At 39.2% G+C, this 27,895-nt stretch overlaps 1 protein-coding gene across 6 annotated transcripts; it reads left to right on the top strand.

Moving 5' to 3' along the window:
* The first annotated feature begins 1,421 nt into the window (after positions 1 to 1,421).
* cacng8a (calcium channel, voltage-dependent, gamma subunit 8a) lies at positions 1,422 to 25,022 on the top strand. 6 transcript variants are annotated; one of them, XR_003270998.1, is made up of 7 exons: positions 1,422 to 1,511; positions 6,501 to 6,849; positions 11,514 to 11,765; positions 14,725 to 14,808; positions 18,007 to 18,147; positions 18,667 to 23,183; positions 23,275 to 25,022. XR_003270998.1 is itself a non-coding variant. In XM_026156466.1 (6 exons), exons 2-6 carry the CDS (start codon positions 6,819 to 6,821, stop codon positions 19,530 to 19,532), a joined length of 1,374 nt encoding a protein of 457 aa, XP_026012251.1. In that variant the 5' UTR covers positions 1,422 to 1,511; positions 6,504 to 6,818; the 3' UTR covers positions 19,533 to 25,022. The 6 variants fall into 6 exon arrangements, 5 of the variants coding, with proteins under 5 accessions (XP_026012251.1, XP_026012248.1, XP_026012250.1 ...); XM_026156466.1 differs by having other exon boundaries at positions 6,504 to 6,849; positions 18,667 to 25,022; XM_026156463.1 differs by having other exon boundaries at positions 18,667 to 25,022.
* The last annotated feature ends 2,873 nt before the right edge of the window (positions 25,023 to 27,895 follow it).

Below are 27,895 nucleotides of genomic sequence, written 5' to 3'. Positions count from 1 at the left end.
GGATATTGATTTATGTTCCACTGCACATTGGTTTTTGTGTTCTGGGGCGAGAACTCACTAAATATGAAATAAGGGAAGTGTTAACTTAGCATTCATAAACTGTATAGCTTTAATGTAGACAGAGATAGTTCATAATTGTTACTTAGTACAAGAAGACTAAAATACTAGGATTTCATTCACCTAAACTAAAGCTGATTAAAGATTATTGGATTTTATGTAGCATACAGAAAACAACATATTACTTTTAAGATAATTGCATTTAAAATGCTGTGAAATGCACCAACAGCACAAACCGTAGAGAGGTCCAGTTCAGTGTCTCTGATTAGTGAAGGTGAAGCAAAGCAGACACAGGTCAGCTACTGTTGCCTGTCACCTGTCCATTAAGACAGTCATGACACTAACTTTAAGCTTTACAAGAATTCAATTCAGTTTTATTTATACAGCACCAAATCACAACTACAGTCACCTCAAGGTGCTTTATATTGTAAGGTAGACCCTACAATAAAAACCCAACAATCATATGACCCCCTATGAGCAAGCACGTTGGCGACTGTGGGAAGGAAAAACTCCCTTTTCACAGGAAGAAACCTCCAACAGAACCATAAGAATCCAGATGGATGAGTCAAAATAAACGAAAACCTGCCATTGTACAGGTGTTATGAACAGCAAACCCATCTACAGATCTACAGAGGTGAAAAAGATTTTTTTTCTGTACCATAATGTGAACATGCTTTTTTGATACTGTAAACTATAGCATTTTATGACCTTTGAAACCCGACGAGGAAGTGGCAGTTCTCAGTCTTGGGATGGGTGTTAAAGTCAGAGAAGAGAGATATCCCAAATCCAACAGCAAAGCTGGATTCCACATAACATGGGTGATGTGAGGGTGGTTGCTTGGATCATAATGATTTGGTCCCTGGGCAGATCTGGCCCCTAAAATGATTATTTATAACAGATCATTTTCATTTATTTATTTATTTTAAGTAATGTATTCACTTATTTTCAGGAACGTGGGCACATCTGAAGGATTAAGAATTTTTTGCAACCCCTGCTGTTCAGCTCTGATCTGACCTGATTTTCCCCATTTAGATCTGAGGCACATTTAGACACGAAAATGCCCCATCCTGTGACTTTTGACTTAAGTCACAAGAATAACTCAGTCACACCTGTTCTCTCAGCCTAAAGCCTCTATACCATTTTCACTGAGGACACCGGAAACTAACAGCTCTGTAAAACCTCAAGAAACGTTTGAAACTCCAATATGTGACAAAATGTTCCTTCACTGATTAAATCTCCAAAAAAACAAAACAAAACAAAACAAACAAAAAACCCCAACCATCAGCATCATGATCAGAGCTGCATTCGCTACAAACACTAGTGTGTAAAAAAAAACAGCCAGTCCTCGCATCCTCCTTCTTTCCAACCCATCACTCTCTCTCTCTCGCTCTCTCCAATCACGGGCTTCGTCACAATCTGCACGAGCACCGCTGCAAAAAGTTGTTTTTCCAGAGGTAAGACTATAATTAATACACGTTATTATTCAAACGACAGTCTTATGTCTTATGTAATACCATATGTATTACCTTGATTATATGACAGCGCGTCAATCCGATCGGCTTAGACCGTAGAAGAGCGCGCCACATGCAAGCATTGTACTCTGCATAAAATCGTGTGGCAGCGATCGCGCGTCGTTCTGTACGCGTGTTTACAAGGAAACGTTTAAAGGAGCTTTTGCAGAATAAAGTGTCACATTAAAGGTAAAAGTAACTAAAGGAGAGCCGAGGAACAGGACGTTTTTCAAGGTAAGACAGCCACGATGAAAGCGAGGGAAGAGAAAATAGTGAATAGTGTGGAAACAAGATCAAGGATGAGATAAAGCAAACTTATAGGTATGTAGAGGGAACGGACTAAATGCTCGACTCAGTCCTTTATAAACAGTCTCTGAGTGTAAGGGATTTATTTTCATCAGCAGAAAATTTCACTTTTATTTCAAATAGACCCATCACAGCTTGACTGATATGTTTCTGCTGTGCTTTGTTAGAGAACAATGTGTTTTATGGCATGTGTAGGATCCGCTGTGCAGGGGGATATACAGAGTGTGGGCTCTCTGGGCAGGAGTCTGGATTTAGATTTCTCTGTCTGAGTATCGAATATTACTCAAGGACGCCAAGTGATCGGGCTCCCCGCATATTAAGTTTCACTTTGCTCCAGCTGGACTTTTTGGTCAATATTAGAATTTAACATTTTTTTTTTTTATTTCTAAAAGTAAGTTGAACATCATAGTACATAACTCTCTCAAAGCACCAATTTTACTCTAACACTCCTATAAACCAATGCCAGACTTTATGTTTATAAAATAGGAAAATGGGAGTTTGTGTGATTGCATATGGAATTAAGGGCAGGCAGAAAATCATGTCTACAAAGGTAAAATAGTGGCAAAAGCCAGTATATCTGTTATTTGCTTGTAATAATGTGGTGGTGTGTTGTGTGAAATGCAAACAAAAACAAATAAAAACAGACAGGGAGCGAGATTGGAAGAACGAATACTAATTTCTGCAAAGTGCGTCTATTAAATAAGCATTAGGCTGTAAAGACATACGTGTGTGTACAGTATAATAATTATGTAATATATACACAGTAATTGTATGCTGATTTTTCCCCGGACTTGAACTTGATGGTTTGAGATGGTTGCTCCCCTCTGTTGCTGTCATAATCATGACCATTGCTCCAGTGAGCTGCTACAGTTTGTCCACGTTCTTCTTCTGTTCTGTATTCATAGCAGGATTCCCACCATTGCTTGTGTTCCTGATGCAGAGTGTGGCTGATGTGTCCTTGAACTTTCCTCCTCTGTGTTTGTGCTGCCGCCGGCGAGCCCTTTCAACATGTGTTTATCCATGTTGTGCTGCTACTGGAGGAGGCGCCCTCCTAATGCACGCTGTCAGTCTGAAAAAGCAGGATTATATTCAGGGTTCTGAGTACAAAATAACAATGTCTGATGTTCCTATTTGTGTTTTGATTGCTGTTACTGATTGCAGGCCTCCCAGGGGTCCTGCAGGGCTTTCAAAGGGGGTTAAAAAAAGAAGCAATCAAGATGAATGCTGAGTGCAGTGCACTTCTTCTAATGACCACTAGATGGGCTGTTCATAAACTCACATTGTATTACAGTTTTGATAATACTCTGTCATTTGAAAAGAAGGACAGATTCTGTGGTCTATATACCAAATGTATTTTTGCAGATGAATTTGATATTGACTAAAAAAGGTCGCCTGCAATTTCTATCATGCTGCAATAATTCTGCAATTTACCATTAAATCAGCATGTTTACCTGATGCAGACCTAGATGCAGCTTTCTTATCTTATATGCATAAAAAAAAAACAGGAATAATAATCACTAGTATTTTTTTATTTCACAGACATCCCTAATACTCCACTGTAGGATTTAAATAGATTTTAAAAAGCAAGGGAAAATCAAGGGCTTCATGTACATTAGCTACGTTTCTGGTTATAGATGTTTACATTTCTTGCAATAAAAAAGCTAAACTCATACAAATATTTTACAATAACCTTATAATTTACAGTTTTTGCAATTATTCAAACCGTTCATCTGATTATGTCCCAAAGATCAATATTCATGCTTTTAATGTTTGCAACAGTGACAAGAACTTATCTTCACAAAATGTTACTTCTGGCTAGATGCTTGAAAGATAAGGTGTACAGAGAGGTGCTATTTGGGAGCCTCGCATATCAGCTTGTGCTCATCTGTGAGCATGAAAGCCCGATTCATGGTTCAGGTGTTCTCTTTAGGAATCCAAGAATGAGAGCATAGCATGTAGGTGCTTTTTCTTGTTCTAGGCAGAAGAGATGTTTAAACGCTGCATGATCAACATTCACACCTTGGCGTTTTCACGAGGACTTTGACTGCAAGTTTAAAGGGTTTCGTGAGCCAAAAATTGTGAGAAGCGATACTAAATTTTTCCTTGTCATTCCCTGGTGGGGGCAGAGGTGTTGAAGAGCTTTAGAGTGTTCTGTACAGTTTTGTCTGGATGGGCTCTTTGCTTACTTGCTGCCACAAAAAAGCTTTGATTTCTGCCGATAATCTTGACTCACTACTTTATGTTAACTTAGAAGAGCCCCTGTAAGCAGCAAAGCCCATGCAGTTTCTTTTGGTAGAGGAAAGAGATTCTTGATACTGAAGAAGCTTCTCGGATGAGAGGTGAAACGTCTTCAAGCAACTCAAAGAAGTCCAGACGCTTTTCTTTCCAAGCTCCTTAGATTTTCGCACCTTAGTCACTGCAGTCAGACCAGTGGATGCAGCTTTGTACTGGTAACGTGTGTTCCCATAACAATGCCAGACAAAGTCATCTGTTTAAAAGACAGACATAGTCTTTTAATTAGCATGTTCACCAACACGATCTTGGTGTTTTCAAACCAGATGTGACGGGCAAGAGATGGATCTGTCTATGCTGGTTAATGACTTGTATGTCACATGTTCTTAACCAATGAGCATGCCCTGGATAATCTTCTGACTTAAAGTGACCAAAATGGACTTAATGTTTTATTCACTGTGACCCAAAATGAGTGACTGAGATCGTGAACTCGTTAGGAAAGTGTTTACAGATGTCAAGTGCCTCCTCCACCCCAGTGGCCATTAAAAGAAATATAGTTTCAAGACATTTCACCAGTGGAGAGACCCAGGAGCTACGTCTTTCTCTTATACTGTCTTTTGGGCAGGGTTACAGGGGGGCTGGAGCCTATCCCAGCTACCATGTGGGGTACACCCTGGACAGGTTGCCAGTCTGACACAGGGCTAACACAGATAGACAGACAACCATTCACACTCACACCTATGAACATGTGAACCTAACCTCACTAACCGCATGCCTTTGGACTGTGAGTGGACTGGAGCACCTGGAGAAAACCCACACAAACATGCAAACTCCACACAGTAAGGCCCCAGACACGTGGTGGAGTCGACCTCAGAACCTTCGTGCTGTGCAGTGCCAACTGTCACACCATCGTCCTGCCCGTGTTCTTTAAGTCACATTTAAAAAATATCAGGAACAGAGCACAGGTTTTGGAGTTACAAATCAAATACTTTGATACTAGACTTACTAGCCATTCATAAGATCATATTATATATCACCTTTCTAGTATATGTAGATATGCGTGAGGAATGCCAGTGCTGTGTTAGAAGTTGTTTTCAGATAAATGTTAACAACTGTTGTATCTGAACAGAGGACCAGTGTTGTCATTTTCTTGGGAGTGTTCAAATGGGGATTTTTTTTTTGGTCAGATGTGCCTCAAGATGTGCTGCTGACTTGAAACAACTCAGCATCCCCTGCTGTGCTGCTGCAGATGTCTCTCATGTGGATTTTAGGTGCCCTGCAGTTTTTGGCAACAGCTTGCATTAAAAAAGCAAAAAAAAAAGAAGCAAAACCTGACCCAGTGTCAGTGCCGATGGGGATTTTCACTTCAGGAAGACTCTGCTTGTTGAAATCTAAGGATGTCAGTTCAAGCAGGAAAGCAGCTGCTCTGCCGAAGCGCCCTCGGGCAAGGCATCGCATCTTTCCTCGCTCAGGATCTTTCGGCTTTGAAAGATCCGCTGTATTGTGCATTTCAAAACATGACACAGTGTTAAGCGCGCGTGATTAAGCCGTCGCACCAACGGGAAGAAAGTTGGATGGATGAAACATGCCGAGACACTGTGACCACTGCGCTAATGACTCACACGTCTGTCATCTCTCTTGTGAATGTTCATTCCTCTTGTACTGTATGCAGTCATGTATGACCACCGCGTACCTACACGTGTGCGTTGCTTTCGATAGTGTGTGACATCCCAGCTCCTCTGCACACCAGTGGAATTCAGGGACTTCTTTTTCTTTTTTTTTATCTCAGCAAAATCCTCTCAGCTGTTACATCCAGTCCTCTACTCCACCAACACACACATAAAACACACGCATACACACACGCACACTCGCCAGCTCCACCGTAGACTTTGGAATTCACTGTTGCCATGGCAATGGAATAGAGCACGCTCTCTCGCATTGCCTGTTCTTTTCTATTGCTTTATCTCCCCCCTCTCTCTCGCTCTTCCTCTCTCTCTCTATGTGGAGGCAAACCCGCTTCTCTTGTTTGACATGGGGCTTGTTTTTTGCCGCCGGCATCAGGTTTTGAATGTTTGTTTGTTTATTTGTTTGTTTGTTTTTCAATGACACATGATGCTCATATAGAAAATATGTTTGTGCGGAAGATGTTTCTGTACAGGAGCATCCCCTGCTCTCAAGACTCATGTCACGTTCGTTAATCAAATCCCCCATCTTCCCCACCCCACCTCTCATCTTCTCATCTTCTTCTCTCCTTTCTCTCCCGCATCTTCTCCTGTCCTTTTACTTCCATCCTTCTCTTTCAGTCTTTTCTCTCACTCTCTCTCTCTCTCTCTCTCTCTCATCTGCTCTTTACCCCCCCTCCCCTCCCCTCCACCTCTTTCTTGCTTCTCTCAGTAGCTAAGATGACTGCCATGACAATTCAATGAGAAGAGAGGACACAAAGTGAAGTATCCCCTACTTGCTGAAAAGGAGCGACAGAGCGCTCAAGGTAAAAGGAGAAGAGGGGGGAAACGCACGAGAAGAAAAGGCAGAAGATTTAAAAAGAAACTATTAGGAAGAAAAGAACTGGCCGAAGAAGAGCCAGGAAAGAGGCAGGGGCGAGAAAGCGGATAAACGGTGGATGGAGGCGGCTCGGACCGGGGCTACGGAGAGCTCTTCACTGACGAAGAAGAAGAACAGCAGCAGCAGCAGCAGCAGCAGGGGGGAGAGGAGATGGAGGCGAAAGGGAGAAACATGCCCTCAGGTAACACTCACACACACACACACACACACACACAAGAACAGGCAAATGTGCGTGTGTTCATACACACACAAACAACCAGATGCACATGTGGATTCTGATGTGCATGAACATGACACCCATGTACATGCACATTCAAGGAATAAGACACACAAACCAGCCTGGATCAGTACAGTCATGCAGGAAACCACCCTCACACACACACACACACAAGTACAGATGTGTGCAGATGTCTGGATTCAAAAGGCGAGTAGCTTCGATTAATCTGTGCTGGCATTTGTGTAACCAAGCTAAATGTTTGTTCATATTAGGATCAGGGATGACTGAGGGGATTGCTGACATATGAGAAGCTGAGAAAATCCATGCTGCTAAACACAAATTTCATGAATGAACTACACAGCATTTGAAATATTGAAATGATCCATCTGACATTTGACAGTAATTTTAATTTAACAAAGTAACCTTGCTTTGGTCTAATGCCAGAGCCAGTCAGGGTCAAGCAAAGCAAGAATACACAGGCTTGTGTCACTGGATCCAACACAGTTTTTTTATATGTTGAAATATAATTTTTTTTAAGTGACAATGTTACCTGAACTGCCTTTAGCTCTGCAATCTAAATAATGTCTTTTTTATTATTTTTATTTTTTACTACTAAAGTATTTGTAGGGAAAACTGCACAGGCATAAAGCTAGAGTTTGACAAACATGTTTGATCATCCAGGTGGAAACAGTTCATTCACCAAGCCAAACTGGTTATAATGTGAAAAAGACGTATTTATAGATCTTTACTTAATCGGAAGTTTTCAGATGTCCAGGAAAAAAATGTGTAAATGACAAGTGTGAATATAGAGGAAACCTCTTCCTGCCAGGTTGCTATGTCAGTGTGCTGCGCTCGCAATCTTTCATTCATTTTAGCATCAATCGTCTTATTTAACACAAACAAAAAGTTTAATTTTGAAAGCCAAGACATTTTCATATAAACCACAGAGGGTATCTTCTTATATATTAAAGGATTGAATGCAAGTTATAGAGGCCCAAGATTGTTTTTTGATATTGATACGAAGTTTCAAAACTCAGTAAGTTTTTTTAGGATTTTTTTTTTTAATTTAATTGATACCAATGCCTAAACTGATAATTGGTAATTGTCTGTTTTGTTTTGTTTTTTTGAATAATGATTTTAAAATGTAAATTCATTGTAAATATAAACTGTATTAAAAAGCTACTTAACTATTAGTAAATATTACCAATATTGGTTACTAATTGTTAATATTTTTTAATTACATTGTTATCACATTGTGTAATATGTCTTAATAACTTTTTAATGTATTTTATCCGACTCAGTAATAGACTGTAAAAATGTCATTTTGAAGACACTTGTATACAAAACATTTCATACAACATCATGAAGTAATCAATGCCAAGCTGAGAGAACGAGGACATGGACCACAGTCTCCAGGTACCTCCCACCTCACTCTCAAAAACAATTATCATATATCCATAAAATTTCAACTTTATTGTAACCATTTAAATTATGTTTACACATGAATCAGACTTTATTCGTTAGGCATTTATAAATTAGGTGTAACTTTTCAGTAACCATCTAGAAAGTTCTGATGTAGCAAGACAGCCAAAGTTGATGACCAAGTGCACAAAACAACCAAACAATGACAAAGTCAAGAACAACTTTTTCAAATGTTTGTTATCTTAAATACCCTTCGTGTATTTAACGTTGTGCATCACTTTCAGGGTCAAAGTATCAATAGTTTATTGAACAGCTTGATGCACAAACTACCAAAAACGATTGCACTCATTTACACCAGGTCATCATCCAGCAAACGCCTCGTCTATGAGGGGGAAACCCCCACTCAGGACAGCCACGCTTGCCCAGGGGTGTGACCTTGCCAGTCACCCAGTGAAATTTGCCCCTTTAGTGATGCTGGCAAATGATCCATCTCCAGCCGTGTGGATTGTGACTAAGCAGATTTCTTGTAAATCTAGTGGAGTTTTTCTCAGAAGTTTAATGATGTACAAAGGCGCTACAAGCAAGTATATAATTGTAGTAATTCAAAGAGCAGACATAGTTTAACATCTTCAGGTAATTCAATTCAAGTCAATATTGTTTTTATACAGTACCAAATCACAACAGTTGCCTCAGGGCGCTTTATATCATAAGGTAAAGACTCTACAGTAATATAATATCTGGATGTAGAAGGTAAAATATTTTAGAAAATATAAAAAAGTAATGACAATTTTGAACATTAGCCTTGTTTTTACATACTGCTTCACAATTTCTTACAAACTAATTACTAAATAATATTTTATTGCTTAAGAGTAAAGTTTTATTAATTGTTTGTAATTTCTTGTTTGTTTATTTGTTCCAAAGAAACATTGAAATCCTCCCTTTAACCGATTCACTTAACTCTTTACTCTCTATTACACTATCTTTGAAAATGTAAATAAAATGTTTTCAGCTTATGACTATCATTCAGCAAAGGCAATATGGGCAGATAGCAATATTGGGCCTTTTTATAAATACACGTGTACTGAATAATTATTCTGATTTGTACTGATTTCTTTAAGTAAAATTAAACAGGAAACACTGCGATGCTGGATATTAGCATCACGTTTATAATGTTTATAATGTATTTTTGAACAATTCCTTTCAACTAATCATTAAAAACATGTGACACAATTTAAAAATCAGTGTTAGGCTTTAAACTTATAATGCAAATACAAAATAAAACAATGTCTAATGAGTACGGCATCCAGTGAATAAAAATTTGACAATTTAGTGCAAATTAAAAATTTATTGGTTTTTGTTGGATTGTTATTGCCGCCCCAGTGCTGTGATGTCTTTATGACGCTTACCTTGTGCATATTCAAGCAGGCGGGTCACTTTCGGGGTTAAAATATCAACGATCTCTGTTATTTTTGGGACGTTTGTTGCCATGGAAACCCCCCCGCAGGACAGCTGAATTAGTCAACTAGTTTAAAAGCCCTCAGCGGATTTCGTATTCTCTGTGTGATCGATTGTTTACATTAACCTCTTGTTTGAGATGAATAGAAGCCAAACCTGAAGCGTTGCAGAATCCCAGCACTTTCTCCATTTCAGCTGAAATGGTTAAAATCTGACAGGGGAGCCCCACAGAGGCAGGAACCCTGCTTCCATCCACTTTCATTTATGTTTCCTGAAGCACGACAGATGTGTTGTATCTCAATTTTCCTCTTGTCATCCCTCTCACTGTCCACCTCTGAGCTCAGATTTGTATCTCTTCTCTCCTCTCCACTTGTCTACTTCCCATCTCCTCAGCCACTCTTGTTGTCGCTTATTATAAAAAAAAGTGCACAAAGACTTCTATCTTGCTCTTCGTCTGCATTTGCCCTTTTGTTCTGCACATATTTTCCTCAGATGATCTTCTCATTAACCTAAAAAGACAATTCCTTTCCTCAGGCCTCCTCCAAACCTTGCTCATATTAATACCTTTTATTGTGATTTTCTCTGGAAGTGGTTTGTAGAAAAAGGTCAGAATTTAAATATGACTAGCTCCTGAGATCCCCCGCAGATGTATGAAATGAAGCACTGTCAAACATTATTTTAATTTCTTACCCCATGTATTTGGGTCAATTTTACCTTTCTGTGTTCAGTTTTGGAACAATATTTGTACTTTTGTATTTCCGTTGATTCAGTGAGGTTGGTATTTTGTTCTTAGCTGGTTGCCTGCTGCCAACATTTTTTAACTGCTTCAGGCTGCATGTGTGTGGTTTTTTGATTAAAAATTGCTCCAGTGTGCTCACACAGAATCCAACAGAAAGAGTAAACCCCGTCAGCAGCTCTCACAGGTCCCGTACAGTGGCCCATGAGGGACAGTATTTCTATTAATACATAAATATATTTGACAGTTCAGTGTATGAATTATGAATTACCTGTTTTAGCTTCTCGTTTTAATTTTCATAGGCATTGAGGGTATATTTGAACCACTGAATTGTGATGGAATTAAATGGCTTATACAAGACTGCAGCCATTTGAACATTTAAACACTTAACAGTGGGATTGAACTTTGTATTTTTGGTGTAATTTTGTAATGTTTTTTATGATGACTTTCTAACATACCCTTAGCTGTTTCTTAGTTGTTTCTCTCTCAAATAAGAATAAAGGCAAATTTCCAAAAACAAGACCTTACATCATAAAAGTTATGGATATTAAAAGTCATCAGTTTCAATGTCTATATCAGCTACCGTAAGATCAGGAAGTCATTAAAACAGAGAATTGTATAAAAGGTAGAGACTGTATATAAACAATGACTGTAGCCACCATGACATCACCCACGGGTTTGGATTGTATTTTTAACTCGAGTATTTTAACTGTTGCCATGTTGGTTCTAGAGCCTGGAGTTACCATATTTGGACAAGAGCATATATGCTATCAGGTAACACTAGTATTGGACAAATGCATGGCGTTAGAGTAGTAGTATTACTAAATTTATAGTTGCAATCCTTTATTTTAGTACTGTTGGGTAACTTATCCTACAAGCAAGGCATTTATATTAACAGGAAAATATTCATGGCTCTGTCTGCATCCCAATAATGTCATCGTTTAAACTTGATTAGTATTATGTGTCAGCCCTGCCTTCTCCAGACGGCTGATTTTATTTTCTGTGTTCTTGTCAGACATCAGTTTCCTTCCCCGCCCAGCCATGGTGTGGTGTGAGCGAGGGATCCAGGTGCTGTTGACCACCATGGGAGCTTTTGCAGCTTTTGCACTGATGACAGTGGCTATTGGAACTGACTACTGGCTGTACGCCCGGGCCTTCATCTGCAACAGCACAGCCAACTCATCACAGGAGGACTCCAACAATAAGGACAAGAAGGATCCTGGGGCGCTCACCCACTCTGGCCTCTGGAGGATTTGCTGCCTGGAAGGTACAGTTGGTTGTGTGTCTGTTTGCATATTTGAGACTGTGCGATGCTTTCAGTGCGCTGTGGGATGAATTTTGGTGTGTTTCTCATGTGTTTGTCACCAGAGGGTCTTGGTGAGGTCAGTGTGCTCATGAGACATAAATAGGTGTCTTGTTCAGTAACCCAGCCACATCCACCCACAGTGTCTATGTTGCTCTACTTTTCTCTATTTTATTCATCAGTACATTAGCATTTTGTAATTTGTATAAAGCCGTAGTAGCATATGACTGGTAAGGTGCAAGGTGCAAGAATTAGAAGTTGCTGCCTGCTTGGCTTGATTATAATGACATTTATACTATAAATAATATAGCCACATTTTATTGCATTACATCTGTTGAACAAATTACATCTATAGACCCTAACTGCAGTTTGGTTTCTGCTCGAGTGAATAAAGCTCCACAGTTTGGACCACAGACAAAACAATTTGGTCCGGGGTGTGCAGGCCGTGTAGGACATGCTATTAACCTGCTTCAGCCACACATGTTGTACACCTCCACCCCACCTCTTCTTTTATGCTCTGTCTGACTCGATCAATATATCTGTTTTTACTGGTGCTGTTCTACTCTCTTCTGAACGGCGCTCTCACTGCTGCTCTAACTGTCTTCATGTAGGCTCATGGAAGTGCAGCAAAGTCCCAGAACAAAACTGCCAAATATAATCGCCTTCTGATGGAAATAGCAATCGTCTGTTGACTAAAGTATTAAATTTGTAATTAATAAAAAAAACCGATTAGATTAACGATTAAATTTTTTGTTTTGATTTAGGCAGAAAAAGCACCCTCGTCACAGTTCAGGGAAGACTGTTGTTTTGATAATAAACTCTTCATTTTAAGTCAAAGCTGGCTATTCCCATATTAAAGCAGAGCATGACGCCAGTGCCTGAACATAATTATAACAACATTTTAAATGTAGTAATCTAGATTGTGTGTTAAGATGCAGTTGCAAGGCTATAAAGTTCCCGCTCATTTACATTGTGTGAATATAGTGGATGTAGAAGCTATTACTGTATGCTATAGGATGCTCATGAATGTAACCAGAGACCACAGAGCATCCTGTTGTCACCTGTTCACAGTGCAGAACACCGATAACACCAATGTCAGATTATCTGAGATATTAAGAGATGAGCAGCTGTTGCTGTGCCTACAATGGATAATATTTTATTTAAATATGATAGCAATGAAAATAAAACGTATTTGTGTTTTTCACATTTCAGATTCTACACATCCTAAACCTTCAATATAAAAGTCATTATATTATCAAGTCAGTAAATGCCTTCTTTCATTTTCAGGTTTAAGTGTAATGTTCAAAAAGCAACAGACAAGAATTAAAAGGCCAAACCGTCTCAGAGCATCTTTGTAGCAGGAACTCACATCTGACGTGGAAGTTTAGGAGCTGTTTTAGCTATTTTGTCTTGTCAGATGCGTCAGAGGAACTGCTTTTGTTGCTGCCTTGCATATTTTTTTCTTCTTTCTTTGAAGATAGCAAGCAGATTTCTACCAGTGTATTGACAGCTGGGTTCATTTGTGTATTTTCTTCTCTTTTTAACCGAGTTCCTGATACTTTGCATGTTAATAATTTAATATGGTCTGCCCTGAAAAGGTATAAATTTGCTTAAGGCTTTTTATGACTTCTTTCTGTTTTTGTGTCTGTGAAATGAGCTTTTTACTGCTTTTACCCTCCGGGATACACAGGTATCTCTTTTTCTCTCCTGATGTTAATTTTGTCCATGCAATGCACAAATACCTGTCAAGGTAAACAACCGTTGTGTGTCAAGAAGAAACACAAGCTTATAAAACAGTTTGTACACCAGGAGGGCTGCTGGGCTGCTGTCTTTAGTAATAATATGGAGGAATATTTTTAGCATCTTAGCCTGGCACACAATTAACACCAAGGCCCCAGAACAATGCGCCGTATAGACAGGAGGAAAACGATACATAGTGCTTGTGTTTCAGAGAAAATTACAGCTTACAACTGTTGATTTTCTTTTTTTCTTGGTTGAACCCAGACAATAAATCATATAAATGCAAATAGCTGCCCCACCCCCCATCATTATTATTTTCTGGCCTATAAAGGGTGATTGTTAAAATTATCCAACCATCCAATGCCAGTCCAAAAACAGCAACTATGCTGCACAAACCTTTTGCTGTTATTTTGGCTTAAAGTACACAAAACCCCCACACCATAATACAATACTATTCCACTTTATTTTCATAGTACCAATTAACAGCAACAGTCACCACAAGGGGATTTATATATTAAAGTAAAGATCCTATAATATTAGAAAGAAACCCCAACAGCCACATGAACACATGAACAAGCACTTGGTGACAGTGGGAAGGAAAATCTACCTTTAAACAGCAAGAAACCTCCAGCAGAATCAAGCTTGGAGAGGGGGTCCACAATTCCCTATGAAAGGTTTGGGGTGAGGGGGAAAGAGAATAAGAAGAAAACATAGCAATGTATAGGTAGCATATGTGACATGACTCAAGTTATGGTTTTGCTTTTTTTTTGTTGTTGTTGTTGCAAACATTTAGGGCATATGTCTTTTGCTGTGTCATTGGGCCATTTGTCTTAATATCTCTCACCTTACTGGCCTTTGTGATCTTCTTGATTTTCATTTCTCTCTCACTCTATTCATGCATATATATACATGTATCTATATATTTATATCTTTATCTATCTATCTTTATATATAGATATATAGATATATATCTATATATTAACCTTTTTCTTCCTGGTTTGTCCCCATTTTTTAAAATTTCTTTTTTCTTCTTCTTTTTTGTTCCCATGTCTGTCTTCCTCTTTTCTGGCTTTTACCTTTGTTATTTACTGTTTTGGTGCATTCTGTCTTTATGTCTTCGTGGGATTTCTTCTTTGACCTTCATCATCTTCTCCCCCTCTTCTTCTTCTCTGTCTTTTTTCAGGTTTGAAGAGGGGTGTGTGTTCCCAGATCAATCATTTCCCAGACGACGCAGACTATGACCAAGATGCTGCAGAGTATCTGCTGCGTGAGTGACACACACACACACACATACACACACTGTCTTAGAAATACACAATGCACACAAACATGAAGAGAGACATTAGATAACCATACACTAGCAAACAGAACTGCACACACTACAGTCTCCATCACATGCGGATAGAAAGGACAGAAGGGGATGGTGGGCGGATATCAATGCACGGATGTCAGATTCAAGCGAAGCGTTCCTGAAGGTGTGTGTAAGTGTCTGTACAGAGTGTGCATGTGTGTATAAATGCCCAGGTGCATGGGGTTGGGAGTCTGGGGGTGTGCAGAAAGCTGCTGTTTTTTTCACAGAGGAATTGAAAGAACAGCCTTCACTAATGGATTATTTTCAGCTCAGGATTCTGGTTTCACATCCTGCCTCCATTGTGATAGCAGATTCTGCTTCGCACAGCCTGAACCTTTTTGGTTTACAACGCATATGTTCCAGCTTTATACGTTATGTAAAGACATCTATTTCTGTGACAGGTGCAGTGATACTATCTGAAATTCTCCTGTCTGCTTTTCTGCACTTCACAGTCTTTTTTATTCGTTTTTTAATAATTGAAACTATTTTAAATTTAGAGTGAATGACAGTCCTGAGAGATATTAGATGGGTTTGTTTTCTTTAGTTTCATCTAAGTTTCAATAACAACCCTATTTAATGAGAAAGGCCTGAGATGCTGGCCTGCCACAGGCTGGCGACCTGTCCAGGGTGTACACCGCCTCTCGCCCTGTGGTAGCTGGCATAGAGATTGATGGATAGCCATTTGAGTGCAGTGAAGTCATTGTCATGTTCAAGATGATTTGAGCTTTGTGACCTTGTGCATTATTGTGCTGGAAGCAGCAGTCAGAAGATGGGTACAGTGTGGTCCTAAAGAAGTGGACATGGTCAGCAATCATCCTCCGATAGATGGTGGTGTTGAAATTAGGCTTAGTTGGTACAAAGTGTCCATTTCCTGTTTGTAGCTGACAGCAGTGGCACCCAGTGTGGCCTTCTGCTGCTGTTTCAAGGTTGTGTGTCAGATATGCTCTGCTGCATACCTGGGTTTTAGCGAGTGGTTATTTGAATTACTCAGCTCACCTTTTCACCCAGAGATCTGCTGCTCACACCTCATCTTTGAGATTGTCGTGTGGGAAAATCCCAAATGACCAGCAGTTTCTCAAAAGTTCAAACCAGCCCATCTGGAGCCAATAATCATGAAATATTCTTGTGGTATGTGTGTCACTGATTAGATATTTGTATTAACAAGCAGCTGATACATAACGTGGCCAGTGAGTTTAATTTATTTTACCCAGAAACACAGCTCAACCAGTGAAATTGTGTCTGTGGCCAAAAAAGAGGTTATATCATGCTTATGTAGCAGATGGTGAGCTGATGGCGTTTTTTCCTTAAAAAATAGCAGTCTACACAGATTCTCTTAGAAATATTGGACTTATTATTGCAACGAAACCATCAACCATCAAATGTGGCTATACTGGCGCCTAAGAAATGATCTTGTTTTAAAAACATGTGTCTGGAGTTGAAGGTTTAAGGGATTTAACTGTGTAACGTTGAGGTATGGCGACTTCAGTTTTGCAGTTGTTTCACATCTGTCACTCCCTGATTCTGTTTCTTTTTACTGGCTTTTTACTTTCACTCGCTGATTTGGAACAATTACTTATTAGGTTTAGGAAAAGAGTGTGATTGGAATTAAAAGGGTTAAGCACCAACTCTTTAATGAGCTGGAAAAACCCAAAGGCATATATCTGTTTGGTTGTTTTTAGACAATATTTGATTGGTTGTGTGTTTAGTTTTGAAATGGTTGTAATCAGAGAGCCACACATTAACTCCATGCACACAGACAACCACCAGTGTTTTCAAAGTAAAACACAATTTATATTCTTACTTGTGTTTCTCTTTTCATATCATCCTAGTGTATCTGTTGTTTCCCTGTCTCCACCTGTCTTTGTCTTTCTTTATCCCCTTTTATTTAGTTTTGCCTGTTTTTGTTTCCTTTTGTTGAGTCCACTCACCACCATTACTGCAGGTACATTTTTGTCTTGTTTCATTGTGTGTTGCATGATGATTTTATTTATTTATTTATTTATTTTTTGAATGTCATGAGGAACAACAATCATCCCTTTGCCCTTTTAATGTCAGGCATTTCAGCATGTTCAGAAAGTATTCACTGTTAGTTTTTAGAATCGTTAGCAATTCAGTTTACACTTAGTTAGTTGGTATCATTAACACTAATTTTCATGCAAAATGAAATATCAATAGTTTACATTCATTTCTAACAAATAGAACTATATGCATGAGCCTTTATGCAATTGCAGGTTTGCAAAAATCGCACCAACAATTTATCATAATCCATGTTTTTTTCCCAAAGAGGTGAACGTTGCTCACATGTGCGTTTGACTTGTTAAAAAAATGAGACGTGAAATTTAACGTGCATGTCTGACAGAAGCTTCTGTGAATGAATGGTTATCACAGCATTTTTCTTTTACCTTCAGCTCAGAGGCAAAGCTTTAGAAGTCACCTTGAAAATGTGAAAGCTCTGCTTTTCCACATATTCCTGCCTGAGATGGAGCTTTTCATCTTCTATAACGTCTCTCTGTTATCACTTCTGTTTATAGCTATGAAGCATCTGCAGAAGGATATGCTGAAAAGGATTTTTATATAATTCGGCCTTTTCCAGCAAAATTGCCGATTGTGCACTCTTGCTGAGGAGCTGTGGCTACTGTATTTGTAACAAAGAATTATTCATTAAGTTTCAATTTACAGTGTAAAAATCATCATGTTCCCCATAACTTTTATTATCTCACATTTTGAAAAGAAAAAAATAGCTTTCTTCTCTAGTTTTAAGACGACATGCCATCTAACTATTTTTATTTAGTCTTGGAAAAACTCGGGGACTCGAAAGACATTATGTGCCATATAAAATATAATGTAGGAAACATATAAAAAGACATCTGCTGTTCCACAGCCAATTTGTAGTGTCAGCTGTGCCAAGCCTTGGTAACACTTTTATTCCTCAGAAGTGTCACAAGGCTGTTAACTTTGCACCTTCAAGTGGTGTTGAACCTCAAGAAGAAAACGCATTAATGAACCACTATTAGAAAAGTACAGACTCAGTCGTATATCAGATTCAAGTGCACAGACTGTAAACAGCAGCACTGCAGCCAAAACAATGATGCTCTCATCTGCTGTCTCGTGCAGGTGTGGTGAGAGCTTCCAGCATCTTCCCCATCCTCAGTGCCATATTGCTTCTTCTGGGTGGAGTGTGTGTCGCTTCCAGCGGATTCTATAAAAGCAAAAGGAACATTATTCTCGGTGGTGGGATTCTCTTTGTAGCTGCAGGTAAGACTGCAGCTTTACTGTGGTTTGGGAAAAGAAATCTATATTTCCAGTCAGAGTTTGAAAAGAAGATTTTGTTTGAAGGTATGTTTGCTACATTTTTTATTAACACTAAAATGGGCAGTTTGTATTTTACCCCGGCTGACTTTGTAATCCCTAACAGATACCGTGTCCTTAAAATCTCTGTATTCTGTTACTAAAAAGAATTTCTGAACACTTAGATGCTTCTTTTTTTATTATATTCATGTAGCATGAGCCATGAAACACGACCTAGCATATACATTATACAGCTTAAGATAATCTGCAGTGCCCATGCCAGGATGAACCTATATCTATCAGTCGTAGAGTTAGATTAATCTCCTTATGTATGATGTGCAGATTGACTGTCATACTGTGCATGCCTCTTCTCAGTGTAATTGAGAGGAAGCACTTCCAGAAAGCCTGTCTGCAAAACAATTTAATGAACCAGCAGGTTAATTTGACTCAGAGGAGCACTTGTATCTCTCTTGTATCTTTCTTTAGGCCTCAGCAACATCATTGGAGTGATCGTGTACATCTCAGCAGCACTGAGCGACATCTCCCCCAAGAAGGATGAGGATAAGAAGTGGCATTATTCCTACGGCTGGTCATTCTACTTTGGCGGTCTGTCCTTCATCCTGGCCGAGATGGTCGGCGTGCTCGCTGTCAATATCTACATCGAGAAGAACAAGGAGCTCCGTTGCCGCTCTCGCACTGACCTCTTCAAGAGCACAACGCACGCCATGCTTCGTCTGCCCAGCTACCGTTTCAGACGGCGCTCGCGCTCCAGCTCACGCTCCACTGACCCGCCGCGTTCGCAGGAGACCTCGCCCGTTGGAGCTTCCAAGACCTTCAGCTTGCCACCATCTGCACCGCCATTCTCTGTGGCCACTCTGCCCAACCCCCACCACACCAGCAGCAGTGGGAGCGGAGGAGGTGGAGACATCTCCATGTACACCCTCTCAAGGGACTCCAAGCTAGGCAGCCTCGGAGGAGGTGCCCCACCTCTCTATGGCACGGTGGACCGTGCCACGCTCTACCAGCTCCACAACTACTTCCCAAAAGATTCCAGTGGCAGTGGCAGTGGCAGCGGTGGAGGAGGAGGAGGAGGAGGAGGAGGAGCAGTGATAAGCAGCAGTACGCTCCCTTCCCACTCCAAGTCCAACTTGGCAGCAGCGGCAGCTGTAGCCCAGAACGCAGCACCGCTGAATACCTCCACATCAGCTGCTCCGACCACCCAGCCAGCCCCGATATCTACAGCCACCATGGAGCGGGACAGGGGCAACGTGGGAACCCTGGACCGACTGACAGCCAAAAGGGACCGGGATAGCAACTCAGATACACTAAACAGGAAAACGACACCAGTTTAAACTCAGAGAGAGAGGAGAGGAGAAATAGAGATGGAATTTAGAGAGGAAGAGTAGGGCTGTAAATGTGTGGGTGGCACGTCAACAATAAGGTTTCTGTCCTTGAGCCTGAGGTATCGAGCTGCCATAAATATTATAAACAGTCATCAAACATCTGATGCTAAGAGCAAATTCATGACAGCCGCCTTAAAAATTGTCATGACTTTGAAACCTGTTTTGTTAATTGCACAGCAGGGGTACAGTGGCGGATTCGGGAAATGTTTCTTTTCTCTGTTTTTTATTCCTGAATTACTCACTAAATCATAGAGATACAAAACTCCCAGATGTGTAATAAAACAGCCTCCCAATGCAGCAGTTAGGTGCCTTGCCGAGGAGGCAGGGGAACGCTTTCGTTATTTATTTCCCTTATCTCAGTTTTGTCAGTTTCTACAAGGACATCTTTTTAAATCCTGAAAGAAACAGTAAAGGAAGCTTTGATGATTATAAACCCCACTTACAAATCACTAATTTGTACACATCTTAGATCGGATTGGCCTTAAATCTACATTTTCTTTTCACAAAGCAAGACACAGAGTCCTTGCTTTTTGGTATTCTAAACTTTGCAACACTTTTTAACATAATAATTAAATTATAAAGTGGCCAGATGGTACAAGTCACAATTCTTTCTTCCATTTCTGTTTTAAAAGGACGAGAGCGTCACAGACGGGTACATTCTGCCAAGTAACAAGCTGCTCAGTGACAAGTTGACTGCCAATTGAAGGTCAACAGTAGCTCCTTAACCTCTGGACCCGAGAGAGAGCGACCTCAGCCATATCTAACGTAGATCAGAGGAGGCTGCCGCACTGTGAGCCTGATTATTTTTCACTGTGTGTCAAAGGTATTTACAGTGACAGATGGGCATTCACCACAGTTCTAAGGAAAGGAACAGCCATGGACTTAAAGCTTTAGTCTTAACGCCTCCATTACTCCACTGCCAGTTGTCGCAGTAAGATACGGCAACATGATCGTTTGAGCAAGTAACTTATTTTGGCATCAAATCTTTCTAGTATTTGTTTAAACGGAAAGATTTGCGTTTCCCAAAGTGTTGCCCACAATTCTTAAACCATTGGAAAACTTTATAAAATGTAAATAAAAAACAGGAAGGAGACGAGGCAAATCTCATAAATAGATATTTTACTCACACATATTAAATGTTTAAACTGAGAAAAATCTGTCATTTTGAAATTGATGGAAGCAGTATGTCTCGAAAAAGCTGGGTCATTCCCATGTTTGTGTGCATCATCCTCTCTTACAATATTAGACGTAGGAATGCTGTTCTACATCTAATGTTGGATCCTAGTGACTCAAGTCCTGGGTCTCCTTTGTTGTGATGTCATGATGCGTCAGTTTTTTGTTTTGTTTTCCAGTTGGGAAATTCAAGTTGGGAGTTCAAGACATGAACTCCTCTGTGGTTTAGCATCTGGTTGGAAGCTTATGTTGCTCTAAAATCTGCATTAGTGCCAGTCTTTTTGCACTCCCTTTTTAACTGAACACTAACAGCAAGCCAGATGGTTACTTTCCCCTTTAGTCTGGAGGATGCCATGTCCTTGTTTTCCAAAAAGAAATTTTACATTTCAATTTATTTGACCACTCAGTTTTCCACTTGGTCCCTTTTAAATGAGCATTGGCCAAGAGAAGTTGACATGATCTAAGCTTGCTTGACAGAGATTTAACCTGTGTTTGTGGACGGCACACTGATCTGTGTTTGCGCACAATGATTCCTAGATGTGTTCCTGAGCACATCCAAGGATTTTCATGACAAATTCATGCTTGCTTTTAAAGCAGTGCTCTGCGAGGGCCCAGAGAGCACAGTCGCCCCGTATTGATTTTTTGCCTTGTTGTGCACAGATTTCCCAAGAGTATCTGAAAGTTTTGATGATATTATGTAGCGCAGACGATGAGTCATCAAAGTCTTTGCAGTTTTGTGCTGAGGAACATTATTCGGATATTGTAACCCTACATGTCTAAGCTTTTTATTTTTACTCAGGTTACTGACCTGATGTGAATTAACCTAATTAGTCCCTCCACCTGTTTCTTTTTAATAATCCTCACTTTTCCAGGTATTTGTTGCTCCCATCCCAGTTTTTTGAGACATGTTGTTGCCACTAAATTCCAAATCTATTTTCCAGGAAATAGTAAAATGTCACTTTTTAACAGTTGATATATTTTCTGTGTTCTATTATGAATAAGATATAGTTTTATGAGATTTGAGTATTACTATATTCTATTTTTACTTACACAATGCATATTTGGCACATCTTTTTTCAAACATAAAAAAAATGTGTCCAATTTACTATTTTGAAAATTAATTTGCACAGACAGCGCTTCCCTTCTCATGCTTCCCCAACAGCAGACTCAGTATATCTTTCAGCTGCCTCTCCAGAGAACCTCTAATTGTTACATTGTTACAATCTTAGATTGACATTAGTCTGCTCTGGAGACCAACAGAGAAAATGCTGGAGAGACACCATAATACAATAGACTTTAATTTATTTGCCATAATTGCCAGTTAATAAGGGAAGAGCCAAAAATAACTTTATTTTTAAAAATAAGACAACAATAAGGAAGTGATAACCATGGTTAAAGTTGGAACATAATCACCATCACTCACTCACTTACATCTTCCTGCTCATGATTCATGGTCATTTTGTCATCTGGCAGTGGAAACATTGTTGGATGCCATTTGAAATTTGAAAGCGCTCGTAGAGCTGGACGTTTATGCACTTTATGTGTGTTTTTAAATGAGTAAAACTGATTCCAGGGTTTGTATGACTGCTTATGATAACGATTTGATACCGAAGGCTCCAAGGCAGTGTCTGTTGAATGTCCCGCAAAGGGCTGCAAAAACCAAGGACATGGTGGGGTTCAATTCAGTTTACACTCAGGGGATGGAGATTTAGTTAGAATCAGAAGTTACAAATTACTCTAATATAAGAGATCAGCCATTTTACTCAATATTTAAAAGTGAGCAAAGCAAAAAACGTTCTAACCATTCAGTCAGATTTGAAGTAAAAGCCTATTTTTGAGGGGGTTTATGAAATGTTGCCTGAGATTTCTAAGAGGAAAATTCTACAGCGAGACATGTACCACATAACATGTGCTCTAAATCTGATTACTGGACTGATATGTAAAAGTCAGACTGCACTTCTGAATCAGCTGCGTTTGAAAATGAATTCAACCCAACCCCGGTGACAGAAAGTCGGAGGAAGAGGGAAAGAGAAACGAGCGCGCACACCAGCTTCCGTTCTTCTTCCCTCGGTCTCTTTATTAGCTATAACTATATACTATTTCTGAAACTAGAATAATAAATGTATTATTGAGTATATTATCAACCCATTCACTAAAACAAAAGCACATAATGTCTGTAAATGGTAATCTTTGGGTTGTCTTTTCATTCTGAGTGATTATCATCTCTAGGTTACATGAGATTGTAACTCCTTGAATATTATTATCATGTTGCTGGTGTTTCTATGATCGTAATGGTTATTGCAGGGTATACATTTTTTTGTAATATTTTTATATTCGTTTCGATGACTTTTTATTTTTCTTTCTCTTGCTTATGTACACTAACAGTCAGTGGTGTCACGTGGAAAGCATGTGAACAAAAGTGAGAGGGTGTGTAAATTCATTTATATATCATCTTATTCATTTTATCAGCTTTGATTTGTTCGGGGAAAGTTGACTGAGCATGCATGCTCTGTTTCAGCAACACCCTGCTTCACCCTCACAACGCTGGAACTGGAAGCTGGCCGATAAAAGCCTCCCTGTTGGGTCAGTTTAGGAGTGGCTCCCCTGGGACAATTGGGTGTTATGTGCCTTGCTCAGGGGCACGTCAGTATTTGAAAGAAAGTAATTTTTCTTTTCTAACCATTCTACATATAACTAGACAACTTTCTGGACCACAGTTTGTTTGTTATTTTTGCTGTTGTTGTTGTTTTTTACCCAGTTGTCACTTTGAATGTGTATAATCTTTTTAGTGTAAATGTTTTTTTCTATTCTGTTTACATGTAATTAATTCTTCCGTTGTCTTTTAGAGAAATATTTTTGAAACGTTTGTCTTATTTGCGAATAAGGTTGGGCAACTGGATCAATAGGCCCATATAACCCGTCAGCTGTTTATTATTTATGTCATTTAGTTTTTCTAATTTAGTGGTCTGCCTCTATGAAAATTCAGTTTGGCAAGACGTCGAGGTGTAAATCACAGTTACAATTAGCAGCGTTAGGATGTTCGCGTTTATTTTCTTGAGAGTGAGTTGTCATGGAGACCTGACATTATATGGTAGTGATGGCGCTGCAGAATGTCGAGTTCCTGTGAAAGTCTTTATTGTCCGACAACTTTCCAAGCTAACAAGTGATTCCAGAGCTATGCTATGTAAGCTAGCTGCATGTTGCACATCAGTACATTATAGTTTTCTGCACCTGATCACTTAAAAACCCTTTCAGAACCTGAAAGGTATCCTGCTTCATTTGGGTCTAACAGCTTGCAAATTTAGTCCAGTTTAAAATAATTATCATAACTATTTTGTTTGGGGTTTTTTGGCAGTGAACAAGAGTGTGTGCAGCTAGGGGGAGAAGTGGCTGCTGCATACACGCCCATCCTGTATAATATAAAGGCAACTGCTGATTGTTGGACTGACGATGGCCAGCTGGCAGATTTTACCACGTCGCCCGGCCCTGTTTCCTAATGTTAGATTTTTCTTTGGTGTTTTCTCTTTCTCTAAACTATTTTACTCTCCTTCCATTTTATTCTTCTATAACCCTGATCCTCATTTCTCTCCATCATCATTTTGTCTTCATTTCGTTGTAGGAAATGAATTGATGTTTTACTTTCTAAACATTACCAACGTAGCCTAATAATCAGTGTTTTTAATGTTCTGACTAGTGTATAACTGTAAGCGATAGACTTTATATTAATCTATTTATTTTGGTGGTGGTATGTATAGATATTCTTAATGTTATATTGTTTCAGAGTTCCTACACCTGTAACTTTGGGCTATAAAAGGCTTTATGCCTGCCTGTGACATATGCTCAGTAGCCTAAGTGCTGGCAAAGTAAATGTGGTCTGTGTTGGTGCTGTCTATGGTTTTTACACAATAATCTTTGAGTACAACAAACTACATCTTTGTTACAGAACTAAATCGACTCTAGAGCACGTCCTAATCTTGTAGTTTTGCTTTCTGCAAAATGTTTATGAAAACATGCTCAAAAGCAGCGATCTCGTTCTTTCGTTTTCAATTCATGTCCTGATGTGAAAGCCATTTTAAAGCCAGCGTGAGTCACCAGGTTCTTTTCCCAACACCTAGGCTGCTGACACAAGTCAAACATGAAGCTCTTCAGATGGAAAACTAGTAAATTTCCACTCAGCAGACTGATACACGGAAGGAACAATATGGAAAAGGGGAAGCAATACAATACAATATACTGATCCTCATTGGTAAAGACAAAAAATATAAGGTATATATAAATATATACATATATAAATATATAGATATATTCAATAAAGTTCTCTATGAAAAATGGTAGCGTCTTGTGCATTCTTGAGTGCAAATAAAATTCAAGGTATTATTGTTGAACTTGGTTAAACTGATTATCTGTTCCCGTACATGTGCATCATTGTCCTTTTTTTCACCACAGCCAATATGACTGTGGAACTATAGTACAGTATTTAATTTATTATTTCATGTTATTTATTATTGTTTAATTTGGCTTTCAAACACCCAGACAAAAAGATTAATATTAAAGTTAAAAAATCAGAGTAAAAATCAAAGCAAAAAAATTGTAAAACCATGGGAGTCAAAAGCTTGGGGAAACATTTTTGCTTCTTTTATGCTTGGAAATGTATTAGACTTAATTAATATCTTGTTTACTAACTAAACTTGTTGAAGAATTGTAACATTTTGTCCCATTTGTTTATCACAGACTGGAAAAATAGGCTCATTTATAGCATCTACCTTTTCAGTCTGTAATGCAAATGTGGTAATTCTTTGTGCTAAATGATATAATGCTACTGCATGACACAGAAGGTGTCCACACCAAATCCAACGTGATGAAAAGCAAAGTTTAAGCAGCGATTTGTAAGTAATTCCAAGCACTGTGGGATAATACCTGAAGCACAGCTAAGGGATTAATGGGAAAGGTGATCAGCTAGGATTGCCTTCAGGAAAGGTGAAATAATGTCGGTAGATGAGAAGGCCCTTGTCATATTTTTCTAAGATCTCACTTTTGTGTCTTTCTTGCCTCCAAAGTTACAAAAAACAAAGTCGTGTAAATTATTCAAGAAAGTCTGCGTGTTAGCATTCTCATAGCGACAACAGACAAGTGCTGGAGGTGGTGTCAGCCGAGACGGTTAAATCTAGGACATCGCTGGTAGTCCGCTGAGTATACACTATATTTACAATAAAATGAAAACCTTTTTTTTCCCCATTTCAGCTTGGAACAGTACACACCCAGGGTACGTCTTCTGTCATACTGGTGTTTCTGGTGTGATTTGAGTGTGAAATGAAGCAATGCTACATGATGCAGAGGTGTAGCAGTCATTATTCACCTTTGGATCTTCACTGGATGATGCAAAAATAAGCTTTTATTCTAAGGATGGATGGATGGACAGATCGATCGAGTACTGCAGAAGAGAATAATTTTCCAAGCGAGGAAACAGTAGAGACCATGACAGCCAGTAATTAAGACGGTGCGGTCCCTTAATAATGCCGAGCTGACGTCCTCTCTAGAGAATAACACAGGGAGGGCCTGTCAGCCCAGGGGAAATGTGGCTGCTTTTAATCCATCCCGCTGACAATAGATCTGCTGACAGAGCACACAGGAGCCTGAGATGTGTTTGGTCGAAGGAGCGAGGAATTTGGTGTCAAAGTTTGTGTTTCTGTTTGCAATCATCCTGAATCAGCCTTTATGTCTTTTTGTGGCAGGAACAGGCACAGCAGCTCTGCACTAGCAGCTTCTATAATGTGAACTGTAGCTTCAGTTTGCATTCTTCCCATATCTTTGTAACTACAGACATAAGAAACCGTGTACTTTTTGTGGCTCGCTGCCCTCATTCATTTTGCAGAGAAGAGAAGGTTGGTTGAGCTCCGCTGCTTTTTCTGCTCAGTCAGTGCAACGATTCTGTTTCAGCACGGAACAATGACAACTGCACAACTGCAGGAAACTATGAGTTTTCAGTCTCGCTTACAGACTCTAAGAATAATATTATGTAATGGCTGCTCCACTTGCTTTCATATCAGATTTACTTCTTTAGATAGATAGATAGATAGATAGATAGATAGATAGATAGATAGATAGATAGATAGATAGATAGATAGATAGATAGATAGATAGATAGATAGATAGATAGATAGATAGATAGATAGATCGATCCACCGTCCTTCCTATGTGGAGTTTACATGATACCCCTCTGTCTGCATGGGTTCTTTCTGGGGACTCCAGGTTCCTCCCACAGTTTAACAACACGCAGTTAGTGGGGTTCAGTTAGTTGTATTCAGAGATGGGCAGTAACGTGTTGCAAGTATAATGCAATTACTTTTTTCAAGTAACAAGTAAAGTAAGTGATTACTATCACAAAAAGTAATTAGATTACTGTTACTTTCCTGTAAGCATGCCGCATTACTGCATTCGTGAGAGTATCTCATGACAATGACGTAAGCGCGTTCGATGCCCATGGTAACAGACATGTGCAGATCAACAGTGGATAATATGCATGGAAGTACTGACCTTACTTTGAGTTTGATTCCATAAAAAGTGACAAAAACATTAGCGTCTGCTGTTTACTCTCCGTGGGAAGAAAACTTTTTTCTACAGCGAAAAATTAAACTTCTAATCTGAGCGAGCAGCGAGCACGCTGCCACAGGAATGTGACATTCACAGAGAAACCCCTGGATCCCACTGACATGACCACTGCGGCACCGGGCAAACCTCCGCTTGCTCCACTCCTGCTAAACAGGTGAAAATAGAAGTAAGAGCGACAGGACTTAGTGCCGCTGAATCTTTGATTTTATTTATTTTTTGCTGTGTTTTACTTGCATCTATTTGAAAGAATGAGTGTAAACACATTTTTTTTATTATTATTCTATACTCTGGAATATGCAGAAAATATGTTTAAATGTTAAATAAATTTCTTCAAGTCAAAGACAGTTGCATACAATTTAATTTGTGCTTATTTATACATTTTTGCTTAATGCTATGTGCATAAAGTTAAAAGATTAAAACTAATAAAACAAGTTTTGTAAAGTTGTTGTCATTATTGCTATAATGTCTTTATAGGAAGATGTGTAAGTGTTATACAGGCACATTCAGGTATAAACACTAATGAAAGAGAA

The sequence above is a fragment of the Astatotilapia calliptera genome, chromosome 22 (genome assembly GCF_900246225.1).
Source record: "Astatotilapia calliptera chromosome 22, fAstCal1.2, whole genome shotgun sequence".
NCBI lineage: Eukaryota > Metazoa > Chordata > Actinopteri > Cichliformes > Cichlidae > Astatotilapia > Astatotilapia calliptera.
This window is presented reverse-complemented; position numbering and strand designations above follow the sequence as displayed.